A 13,160-nucleotide genomic window follows, 5' to 3' on the forward strand; every position below is an offset into this window, starting at 1 on the left:
TTTTGTATCCAAACAGATAACATAATTCTAGAAAATCATTTTTTTAAACTATGGTATGTGATGTGGAGTTTTGCTATTGTTAGTCCAGAGATGTATGAATAGGATCTTGACATACCATATCATGAGTTTGATATAATCTTGCAGAATTTAGCTTTAAATGAATAGTTACAATCAATCTATAAAGCCTAGGGTTAGGTAAGAATTGAATGCTGACATTTCCCTTGCTAATGAGATGTCTCCCTGTTTTGACAACTTTTTAACAATACAGTATAAGACTGTGTAGGGACACAGTCCTTTGATCTGGAGATCATTTGCCAATATACTCATACATTTCTATAAGAAATACCATTGAAATGGCACATTTTTTCTAGACAGAAAATCCAATGCCATATGAGGGTATGGTGACTCATGGAGACACCTTATGGTAACACATGGAGTTCCTAGAGATCCTCAATACAGTCGAGTTGTCATCTGCGTTACTATATAGCACCCATGCATATGATAATGCTATGTACATAGACTCAAAGAAAGTGTATCTTAGATTGCGTACCGGGCAAGCATCAAGCAACTGCGCTAGATTTTGTACCTGAGCCTCAAGCGCCAGAGCTTGACATCTGATGGCCATAAAGTTGCAAACTTAAACATGATTTAATATTTTTAAACACTGATGATGACACTGTGTCATTTGTCTACATTATGTTATAATATTCCAGCAAGGAAGAGAGAATCTGCATAAATTCAACTTTGGCAGATTTGCTCAGAAAATTTGGTTTGCAGAGAATTTGTTGTGAAGCAAATGTACTCGGATTGCCGTTAAAAGAGATGTTTATTATGCTGTGAGTGCTCTTTGCTCCAAAGCATTCTAAAATATGGATTGGAAAGTGGATAAAAACCATTAAATTATTATACTCTCCTTGCCTTTTACCTGTCCCTGCCTCTGCAACTCCCCGCTGATCCTCCACTTGCTCCAACTTGCACCAACTCCTGCTCCGATCTTCTCTTCCCACTTTGCTGGCTCTTCTGAAATCATCTAAACCACAACATGCTATGATATCATCATGGAAGTGCCGATGAAGAGTGTAGAGAAGAGCCTAGGACCTTCGAGAGCAAGTGGAAGCTTGGAAGCTGAGATGAGCATGATATTTTATTGATTTCTAAACATTTCACGGACCCTATGAATTCAGCAAAAATGATGGCTCATTGGCCAAATTGAGTCACGAAAAAATAAAATTTGCTAGAATCAGAGAATTTTGAGAAATTCTAAACAGATTTGCTTTGTCTAACATTGATTCACTCATTCTTATATTCCAGTAATTTTTTATAAAATGTCTTGTTTTTAAGTGTCCTGAAATCTTTAAATTCTGGATGAGCATTCCAATATGTCCGGCTTAAAGGACAAACCAACTCTAGTACATGCTCTATTTCAATAGAATTTGTTCCCTCTTATGAACATACTGTAAATAAACACATTTATAAGTAAACCCTCCTAAAATGCATGCAGAAAAAAAGACAAGATGCATATTAGTATTATGCTTCTAATAGCAATGAGTAATTATATGTTTATTAGCAATAGAAATGAGTGCAAGATTTTCATATGCAAAGCTATTCTTCTACCTCCATTGTATTTTCAAAACTAGCACAACAAATGGCGCATGTTAACATAATCTAATTGCTTACAATAATTATACTTTATTACATGCTTTCATATTTCATTTAGACTGTAATATTGGAATGTGACTTTGAAGAGTAATTTAATTTGCGTTAGAAAAAAAATATTTTCCAAAGTATAAGAATAATTCTAAACGCGGACTAGAATAATAGGTTTCCTGTTTGTGCAAAGAAACCATTTATAGCAATCCTTTTATTCAGTGAACACACAGGCAGCGCCCCTACATGCACACTGAAGGACATCGGTGTAACTGTACGATATTTCCTTCTCATTTGGACACAGCAGGTGAATTTTCTTGGATGCAGTCAATGTAGGCTGGCAGCAGGTGCAGTCATGTTCCACCATCTTTGGAAAACTGGGGTGTCTGAAAAATTAATAAGATAACGCAGATGAAACTTTGCTTCTTTTACACTATATATAGTATATACAGTATATATACACTATATATAACGATTATTGCAAATCATTCTATAGAGAAAATTTAGTTCAGGCTGTCTACTGCCTGGGACAGTCTAACTCAAATATATTATCCAAGCACGCCTAAGATACTAGGATAACACCCGAGCATGCCTGGATAACATGTTATCCAAGCATGTTCTCTCATCACTAGTCAGGACTTTTATTTTTGAGCCATTGGAAGGAACTCAAACTGGACACTCATTTACAAATATTTCATTATTAGGGTCTGTATGTTACCGGAATAAAAATTCAATACATTTTTTTCCACAAGCGAATCTCACTTTCCATAAACAATCGGTGACAATTTTTACAATTTGAGTACGGGTGAGTAAAATTTAGCCTTCAACGACAATTTTTATTCATAGTACAGAATACACAAAAAAATCTCTGAAAGATTCCATGAAACCCCTTGAGAGACAAGAGGGCACTACCTGAGTCTGGAGGAAAAAAGTGTCAATTTTCCTGGGAGGCAAGGCTTCCTCTATATGAGAACTGTTAATCTGTAGAACAGGTCACAGTGGGAATGGATAATGGTTAAAAAAAAGATTTGATTTTTTTTTTAGTAAAAATTAACAAATACTTTTGCAATTGTATAAAATTCTTGCTTTGAATGTTCATCCAGTCAACTAACATTCAAGATCAGGAGGGAAAAACCCTTTAGGGCAAAAACTGGGTCATGCATTGTTGACGTACCTATTCCCCATTCTGTTTATCCTTTCTCATTCATCGGTTGGACATGTTGGAGATATGTCATTTTTCAACTTTACTGTGTAGCTATATGTGATTCAGTCTTTAGCCCACATTTATTCAAAATGGTTTACGGTAAAAATTATGTTTTACGATAATAGTCCTTTACAATAGCATTGCCCCATTCAAGAGATAGAGAGAACTATGGAATAAACTAGCATTGAAGTGACAAAGTATTGTGTTGGCAGCTTACAACTCAATGGAATCATTGAAGAGTTTGCTCGCACACAAATGTCAAATAGGTGAAGGCACATGAGGTCCATGGTCAAAGGTGACATGTCGACCATGTAATGCAGCTCTGCATGGCTCCAATGTAGGGTAGATCCTGGTCTACATATACTTGATTTGGTGCTTCTGGAAGTCAAACGTTTCATGCAGTCTGTGAGCTGGAATTACTGCATTGGCTTGTGGAGAAAAAAGCTGCAGAATACTAGGGAGGAATCAATGTATTTCTAGAGATTTTGTGAGGCATGACTGAGTGGCAATGAGCCGTAACATTGGTTCTCTGACTAATTGTCTGAGATATCCTTATTCCATGCAACACTTGCTATACAAGAAAGAATGAACCCGAGTGGTCATAATTAGTGTTGAGCATTGCGATACTGCAATATCGGGTATCGGCCGATATTCGCGGTATCGGAATTGCGATACTGAGTTCCGATACTTTTAGTAAATCGAATACCGGAATCGGAAGTTCCCATGATGCAATGAGCCAGTTTGATTTTATTCAGCCAATGAGGATCCTAAGGCCTGTTTCACACTTCCGTTTTTTCAAATCCGTCAAAATCCGTTGTTTTCCGTAAAAAAACGGATCCGCCATTTTTTGCAGGATCCGTTTTTTTTTGTCCCATAGACTTCCATTACGGTTACCGCGGATCCGTCAAAAAAACGGATCCGTTTTTAAAAAACGGATCCGTTGGCATCAGTTTCCGTCAAAAAAACGGAAACGGATCCGTTTGGCGGACACAAAAACGGAAGTGTGAAACAGGCCTAAGAAGTGTGGGCACATCCTGTTAGAGCATGTTAGGCATGTAACTAATGGCATGGCTGTGATTGGCTGCTGAAATGATGTCATGATGCACTATAAAAGCCGCCGCCGCCATTTTGGGTTCACTCTGCTGTGAATTCAGCTAGGGACAGGACGCTGCTGTTCTGAGGGACAGTGTGACCTAGCGATTTGCTATATTGTGCTTTACCCAAGCTACTTTATCAACCGCTGTAGCTTTCTTTTGCCTTGCAGAGCTGTTCACGGCTGTCTGCGAGGTCTCTGTGTGTGAGTGCAGCTCACACTGTAGTGTGTTCTGCAGCCACCTCCGGTTGTAGTCCGCTCAGCGTGTGTCACTGCCTCATACATTGTCCTTATTTGCATTAGTGCTGCTCATTTTTCCAGATTTCTCCTATTAGTGTGGTTCCATCCGTATCCAGCTAGAATATTTGCAAACACTTTATAGGAGTAGATAGAGGAGCCTTTCTGCTGGCTTGTGCCCTGCAGCCCCAGACAGATTAGTATTAGCTTATTCTTTGGAGCCTCATCTATTGCATTGTAGGTTACCTTCCTGCATTGTAATAGCTACAAAAAGTTTGTGATACTATCGGTTTTACATCTTTGGGCACATCCAGTGTCTTTTTGTGAAAAAAAAAGTTAATAAAGTTCACCAAACACTCCACTTTACAGTTGTGTAGGCCACATTAGCTCATATTAAAGTCTAATCCACACTTTATAAAATTAGTGTTTCTTATACCTGTTAGCAGCTGTTCAGGAATAAGCACACTACGCCCTTAGTACTTTTCTGCCTATCTTTATCAGTCTACCAAGATGAAAAAGGCAGGGAGTAAGGCATGTGGTTGTGGGCGTGGAGTTTCTGCAGGGAGAGGACGTGGGGATTCTGTGCTTGCTGCGGACACCAGTGACTCAGCATCCCCCAGTTTTCCCAGGGAACAGTCCTTTATGCGCAGCTTTGTAGGAGCTCGCCGTACCCCACTGCTGCGTGACGAACAAATTGAAGCCGTTGTCGGATGGATGGCAGCTAACGCATCGACTTCAATTACTTCCAGATCCTCTCAGGTCCAGAGCACTGAAGAGCACCCATCTGTCTCTTCACCACCTGCCAAATTGCCCAGGCAGTCAGAGAGCCCTGGACAGGAGTCATCTCTACTTCTGTTCTCTGAAACTGTTGGCTTGGAAAGAGGGGGCCAGCCAAGCAGCATTTGAGAATTTGAAGAGGTAGTATGCAGTGATGCGCAACAGCTTTGTCTCTCTGAATCTGAAAGGGCGGGTGGGCCAGTGCCTATGGTCAGCACACCTCAGTACGCATCTGATGATGAGACTCAGGTGCCACTTTCTGGTGCGTACTGTGCTGTCGAGACTACCCAGGAGAAGCAGTCGTTTGAAGAGGGTAGTGTAGATGATGAGGTCCTTGACTCATCATGGCGTGAGGTACAGGAAGGTGGTGGGAGCAGCTCTGAGTAAGAGATTCCCCAAACGGCCAAAAAAAGAGGGAGAGGGAGGGGGCAGACTCGGTTGCCTGTAGCCTCCACTTCGGCACCCATTAGGAGCATGCCTCTTTCAAAACACAAAACGGGCGCTCCCAAGATTTGCAGTGCCTGGTCCTTTTTTGACACAGTTGCAGATGACATTTGCTTTGTCAAATGCAAGCTGTGTAATCAGAAAGTGAAAAGAGGGAAAAGTGTCAGCAACCTCAATACCACAAATATGTGGAAACATGTGCGGACCAAGCATGTGGTGGAGTTACAAAGACACACTGAAGACCTAGGCCTACCTACAGCGCCAAATACCACCTCTTCAGCTCGTGTTGTAGCCTCTTCCTCCAGCTCACACACAGCTGGTTCGGCTTCCTCACAGGATCACCATGGGTAGAACTTCTGGCACTGTTGTACAGAGACACAGTGTCATTCCACCCACAGCACCACGTTCCCTGTCATCCTCACACTCCCAGGCCAGTCTACAGCCATCGGTAGCACAGGCATGGGAGAAAAGGCGCCCATACTCGGCAAACCACCCCCGAGCACAGGCTCTGAATGCTGGCATTGCAAAACTACTGTCCCTTGAAATGCTCTCATTCAGGCTGGTGGAGACTGACACCTTCCGTAACTTCATGACATTGGCAGTCCCACAATACAACGTGTCCAGCCGCTTTTATTTCAGCAGGCAAGCCATCCCTGCCCTGCAAAAGCATGTGGAGGGAAAAATTAAACATGCGCTAGTAAATGCCATCAGCAGCAAGGTCCACTTGACCACCGATGCGTGGACCAGTAACCATGGACAGGGATGATATCTTTCCCTCACTGCCCATTTGGTAAATGTTGTGGAGCCGAGTACAGATCTTGAGAGTGGCACTGTACGTGTTCTGCTAACTCCAAGGTTTGCAGGAATCCAGTCTGTACACATTGACTCCTCCTCATACTCCAGTTCCTCTGAATCAGCGCTGCAGGAGCCGTCACAGTCTACCTCCACATGGACCTGTGAATGCTTACCTGTTACGACCAATATGAGCACAGCCGTGGCTAAACGTCAACAGGCCGTATTGAAATTAATTTCTTTGGGGAATTGAAGCCACACAGTGCAGAAGCTCTGGAATGCCATCAAGCAGGAGAGCGACGTGTGGTTTGTGCCAGCGAATCTCCAGCCAGGCATGGTAGTGTGTGACAATGGCTGAAATCTGGTGGCAGCTCTGGGCCTAGGCAACCTCACTCACATCCCATGTCTGGCACATGTGCTCAACTTGGTCGTGCAGAGTTTTTTGAGGGACATCTGCCACGTTTTGCGTGCCTTCGATGATTCCACGCGGATGGCGAGTGCAGATGATGCACTAGTCAGCATGACTATCCCCCTTATCTGCCTGCTTGAAAAAACACTGCAAGAGCTAAGGGAGGAGGTTGTGGAAGAGGTGGAGGATGAGGAGTCACAAATGCCATCTGCTTCTGGACAGACTGCGCAACATGGTTCCTCACAAAGGCCAAGGCAGGGGACACTTTGTGAGGAGGATGAGGAGGAGTCAATGGAGGAGGAAGACATCTGTCCAGAGGAGGGAGGTACACAATGCTCTAGTAGTCATTATGTAGAGCGAGGGTGGCTTGATGCAGAGCTGGCAGAGATGACGCCTCAAGCAGGGGACAGCGTTTCTTGGACAGTTGGCAGTCTGCAGCACATGGTTGATTTCATGCTGCAGTGCCTGAGAAATGACCGCCGCATCACCTACATTCTCAACACGGCTGATTATTGGGTGTACACCCTCCTAGATCCTCGCTACCGGGAAAACTTATAAAGCCTCATAACACCGTTGAACCGGGAGCGTAAAATGCGGGAGTAGCAAGACACTGGTGCATTCCATCATGTTCTCCATTCCACCCAAGAGCAGTGCTGCTAGTGCTTTGGAAAGCAGCTCAGTGCGTCAAGGAAGTGGAGGAAGCTCTGCACAAAGAGGGAGCAGAAGCAGCGCCTCAGCACAAGGCAAGACCGGTATGGCCCAAATGTGCAAAGTTTTGTGTCCCCGCCACAAATGTCTACACCTTCACAGACATTTCCAGCCAGCAGGAGGCAACGTTTCCGTCAGATGGTGACAGACTACATGTCTTGCCCTCTCAGTGTTCTCCCACATGCCTCTTCCCCCTTCAAGTTTTGGGTCTCTAAACTGGATACATGGCCAGAGCTTAGCCAGTATGCATTGGAGGTGCTGGCTTGCCCTGCTGCTAGTGTATTATCGGAACGCATCTTTAGTGCCGCAGGTGGTGTACTAACAGACTGTTGCATGCGAGTATCCTCCGATAACATTGATCGGCTTACTTTTCTGAAAATGAACAAGGCCTGGATCTCGCAGGAATTTGCCAGTCCTCTTCCAGATTAAATAATTGGTTGGCAACAGTATCCAGGTCTCCTGTTGTGTTCATGTTTCTACCACCTGAACTGTAATCCCTGGGCTCCAACACCGCCAGTTGCTGCTCATAAGTGCCGTCTGCACAGTCAACACATGCTCCACTGCTATTGGGGTTCAGTAACGTCAGCTGATCCCCTGCTGTGTGTCCGGCAATTTCTCCTGCTCTCTCCACATTCACACTACTTCAGATATTAAACTTGCTCCAATTAGGCCTCTAGCTACACTCTGTTTCTACTGTAATCCCTGGGCTCAAACACCGCCAGTTGCTGCTCAGAAGTGTCTTTGGCACGGGAATTCCCTTTTGCCCAGCCTGGTTCCAGCACGCCAGCTGTTTCCGGGTAGTGTCAATGTCACTTTGCCTCCAATACGTTCTACTGTCGTGTTACGGTCGGGTTAGCTGACTCTATGGTGCCTGCAGTTTAGGTGCTTCCTATGTGGGCTGCGGGATCTGGCAATGAAGGCTGGTTCCGTAGTGCCAATAGGACAAGCTCCCTCTGTAGGACTGTGGGTTTTGGTACCTCCGGCCGGCCTGCGGCCTTGCAACTTTTTTTTTCATGTGTACCTTGTGTTGCCTATCTGAGTTTCAGTACCATTAGCTGGTTCTTTGAAAGTCAATCTTGACTATGTCCCCCTGGGTTCCAGTAACGTCAGCTGGTTCCAGGCAGAGCCTTTGGCTTAGGTGCCTCCTTCTCGGTATAAGAGTTCCACCAACGTCTGCTGGTCCTTGGTAGTGCTTTCTGGCACAGGTACCTCCTGCTTAGAACCGGGTTCCAGTACATCAGCTGGTCCTCGGTAGTTCCATTGGCTCTTGTACCTTCGGCTACCCATCCAGGTTCCAGTACCGTCAGCTGGTTCTCAGCAGTTCCTCAGCCTTCTTGTACCTTTTGCTACATTTCCAAGTTCAAGCTTTTTGAAATGGCTTTTGGTAATCACTTTGGATCTCCCTGACGACGACCCTAAAGACGACGACCCTGAAGACCACCCCGAAGAAGTCGACGACCCCGAAAATGTCGACCCTGGAGACCACCCCGAAGAAGACCAAGAAGATGACCCTGAAGAGGATGATGAAGGAGAAAGTGCGGGAGAAGTAAAAAAGAAGGTGAAGAGCATTGAAGTAGTGAAACATAAATATCTGACAAAATATAAAAAAGCTTAACATAGTCAATATCTTATAACTCCGAATGTCTTAAAAAAAATTAATTAAAGCTATTCCATTTGATTGGGCTAAACCTGTATGCCTTTAATGTCTCCTCCACCTCCCCCAATACATTCTACATTATTCTTAGTTGTTTTTCTTCATGTAGAATTAACCTATAAGGAAAGTAAGGGTTTATTTTCATTCCGATATTTGTGTCCCATTGACTTGCATTGGTTTCCTGTATCGGAATCGGCGATATCCGATATTTTTGGGGTATCGGTCCGATACAATCCGATCCGATATTTCCCGGTATCGGAAGGTATCGCTCAACACTAGTCATAATTTTCTGAGTTGTTAAAATTGTGCTACCTCATTGTGCTTAACTTTCAAGGTAACCTGTCACCTGATTACCAAAATTCAGGCAGTACAAATCAGAGCCTGGCTGCACGATTGCAGCTAGGCATATTTTACATTGAAATGCTTTGACATTTCAGAGAAATATAATAAATATAATTTAAAGATTGAGATAGGGACCATAGACTAGTCCAGCTCCACCCATGGCCAGTTCTTCCCAGGGCTGCTACAGATGATTGACAGATATCTCCAACCTGTTTACATAGGGAAATCGCTGGCAACAGTATTGGGAAGAGCAAGAGTAGTCTGGTCTCCGGCTATGGATCCCTGTTGAATCTTTAAAGCTGCTGACTGTAGTCTGAGCAGTGTGAATTAGATGTTAGGTTCCCTTTAAAGACCTGATCCAGTGTTGAACCACCATGATGCGATCCAAATGTGTATAACACTGGCAGTAACCTCTAAGCTTTGTGCCAACTCTAAAGTAATGTTAATTTTGCATGAGGACAACACCACTAGCCTGTCTGTGCCATCTTTTCATCAGGAAACCAAACAATGTCTCAATGCCTGTTTCCAACCCTCTAACAAGAGATATAGGTGTGTAAAAATTCAAAAGTTCCTGATGCAATTCAAGATCTTCGTTTGCAGTCAGTGAATGTACAGTTTCTTGCTAGTATCCGTCACAGCTGAGTATTTACTCCAATCAAGGGAATCTTCTGGGAGTTAAAGGGAATCTGTCACCCCATTTTTGGCCTATAAGATGCGGCCACCGCCATCAGGGGCTTATCTACAGCATTCTGTAATGCTCTAGATAAGCCCCCGATGTAACCTGCAAGCTAAGAAAAACAAGTTAGATTATACTCACCCGGGGATCCTGTCCGGTCCAATGGGTGTTGCGGTCCGGTCCGGCACCTCCCATCTTCTAGCGATGGCGTCCGCCTCCTTACTTCTGATTCAGCTCATGCGCAGGCGTATTTTATCTGCACTGTTGAGGGCAGTGTAAAGTACTGCAGTTTGCAGGTTTTGGACCTCTCTGACCTTTCCCGGCGCCTGCGCACTTCAGTACTTTACTCTGCCCTCAACAGGGCAGATAAAATATGCCTGCGCATGAGCTGCAGCAGAAGTAAGGAGGCGCACGCCATCGCTAGAAGATGGGAGGTGCCGGACCGGCCCCGGCCCTGCCCCCCCGGTGAGTATAATCTAACTTGTTTTTCTTATCTTTCAGGTTACATCGGGGGCTTATCAACAGTATTACATAATGCTGTAGATAAGCCTTTGATGGCGGTGGCCGCAGCTTATAGGCTGAAAATGGGGTAACATATTTCCTTTAATCAGAGCAAAAATATTTTGTTTTCCTGGCTTGGTTTACCAACACTGATACATTGTAAAAATAACTAAGTACAGTTTATTTGCATGTTTCATCACTTTTAATATTACAATGAATACATTTTTATATCTATAAGTATGGATGGCAATTTAAATATATTCTAACCTGGACATAGAGGTACAGTAGCCACCACAGTTTGTTAGAGTCACATTGGCTTCACACCCTTCACTTTCTATAAGTTTCCATGATTTCATCACATCACACTTGCCTGTAGGAGAAAAGGAAAATTGTTTCAAGTTGCAAAATAGTCCTAATTTTTGCAGATGTGTTAGTGGATTGTAGAGAATATTCACAGTAAGTCCCCATGTGTAGTAATATTAAATGGATTTTCCCATCATTAGAAGTTTTTCCTTAGAAGTGGTCCAACAACTGTAACTCCCACCTATGCCAAGAACGCAGCTCAGAAATGCCCTATTTGAACGGAACAGTAATATGCTTCCCTGCCTCCAATTTTAAAGTCCCATTCTTGGCGAGCTGTCGCCTATCTCATGGGCAAGTGATACATTTTAAAGACAGGAATAACCCTTTATGCCCCTATTCAACTTCTAAGTTGTAATAACCTGTGAAACAACATTTAATTATGTCTATAGGGTCACACCGATATCTACAGTATATATCCCCACAGTCGTAAAATTGTTGTGGTGTCATTGGATTCTATATTGAAGACGTATTCAGTTTAGAATCAGTAATAATATATTTTTTTCTATAGATCCAACATATTGTACATCAATTAACAATTCATGGGGGACATGTACAAACAAAATAAGACACTACAGAGTAACATACAGTAGATTCAAAGCGCTACTGAGTGTATAGATGGTCTGGAAATAAATGATAAGAGCAACCAGATTCTGAGAAAAAAGTTGGGAAGGGAGGCCAGTCTAAAAACAAAATGTGTTTTTAGGGTATTCTTAAAACTGGATACTGGGAATTAACCAGATTGTCTGCTGTAATGCTTTCCAGAGAACTGGGGCAGCATGAGAGAAGTTTTTGAAATTGGAGATGGAGGTTCGGATCATAGAGGATGTTAGTCTTATGTCATTATTGGAAAGGAAAGCACAGGTAGGGTGGTAGACAGAGCAATGATTCTAGTCAACAAAATCCAGGTAATGTGGTTCTCTATGCAGACAAGATACATTAGCTGACAAAGAAGCTTATAGCTCAGAATTCAGCATAAGAATTATCCTATACGTTATGCACCCCTAGAATATTAAAACTCCCTATGAGAACTTTAGGAAAAAAAAGATAAAATCTATATTTTTTTTATTCTGGCTATGAATTTAATGTTAAAGCAACATTACAGCATTTTGCCTGTATAGTGTATCATAGGGTATTCTTAAGGAACAACAGAATGATTCAGAGTCTCTTGTGTATGCTTTATACATTTGTAATTTAGTTGATGTGCCATTTTTGGGTTGCTTGCTACTATGATTCCTTTTTCCCCTCAAATATGTTTTGCACGATGATGACTATATTTCCAATGATGCAGAGGGTGCAGAGTCTCATCACACTGCACTTAATCTGTTCTCAGCGATAGCTAAGCACAGAAGTGATAGATCAGTGACATTGAATTGCTGCCTCTGATGTACGCTGTAGAGTTTCGCTGTATCTTTTGTGATGCTGACTCAGCCCATCTCCCTCCCCCTTACTTGGGATAGGTTGATACCTGTCAGCTCTTATAAGTAGTGTTGAGCATTCCGATACCGCAAGTATCGGGTATCGGCCGATATTCGCGGTATCGGAATTCCGATACTGAGTTCCGATACTTTTAGGATATCGAATACCGGAATTGGAAGTTCCCATAATGCTATGAGCCAGTTTGATTTGATTCAGCCAATGACAATCCTCTGAAGTGTGGGCACATCCTGTTAGGCATGCAGGCATGTTAACTAATGGCATGGCTGTAATTGGCTGCTGAAATGATGTCATGATGCACTATAAAAGCCGCCGCCGCCATTTAGGGTTCACTCTGCTGTGAATTCAGTTAGGGACAGGCTGCTGTTCAAGACTATGAGGGACAGTTAGAGAGCAATTTTCCAAACAACATTGTGCTTTACCCAGGCTACATTATCAATAAGTGTAGCTTTCTTTTGCCTTGCAGCAGCGCTGTTCACAGCTGTCTTCAAGGTCTGTGTGAGTGCAGCTCACGCTGTGTAGTGTGTCCTGCAGGCACGTCTGCTTGTAGGCCGCTCAGCGTGTCACTGCCTCATACATATTTTTCTTTTCTTGCTGCAAAGTTTTCATTCTCCTATTAGTGTGCATCCATCTGTATCCATATACGTTGGTTGCAAACACTATAGAAGTAGACAGCGGAGCCTTTCTGCAGCCTTTCAGTGCTAGTGCCCAATTCTCTGCACTGTTCACGGCTGTCTGAGAGGTATCTGTGTGAGTGCAGCTCACGCTGTAGTGTGTCCTGCAGGCACGTCTGCTTGTAGGCTGCTCAGAGTGCGTCACTGCTTCATACTTATTTTTCTTTTATTGCAGCTCATTTTTCATTAATTCTCCTATTAGTGT

The 13,160-nt window shown here is 43.3% G+C and overlaps 1 protein-coding gene across 1 annotated transcript in view; it reads right to left on the bottom strand.

Moving 5' to 3' along the window:
- Nucleotides 1–1,521: 1,521 nt before the first annotated feature.
- The window catches only part of LOC141058202 (mucin-5B-like), a 240,773-nt gene continuing 229,134 nt past the window's right edge, over nucleotides 1,522–13,160 (bottom strand). Inside the window, exons 36-37 of the mRNA XM_073554349.1 lie at nucleotides 10,752–10,854; nucleotides 1,522–2,033 (exon numbers count right to left, since the gene is read on the bottom strand). Coding sequence (XP_073410450.1) covers nucleotides 1,862–2,033; nucleotides 10,752–10,854 — 275 coding nt within the window. The 3' untranslated portion in view covers nucleotides 1,522–1,861. The remainder of the gene's footprint in view (nucleotides 2,034–10,751; nucleotides 10,855–13,160) is intronic.

Source organism: Dendrobates tinctorius, unplaced genomic scaffold, assembly GCF_039654945.1.
Source record: "Dendrobates tinctorius isolate UK_male_01 unplaced genomic scaffold, ASM3965494v1 ptg000211l, whole genome shotgun sequence".
Classification (NCBI taxonomy): domain Eukaryota; kingdom Metazoa; phylum Chordata; class Amphibia; order Anura; family Dendrobatidae; genus Dendrobates; species Dendrobates tinctorius.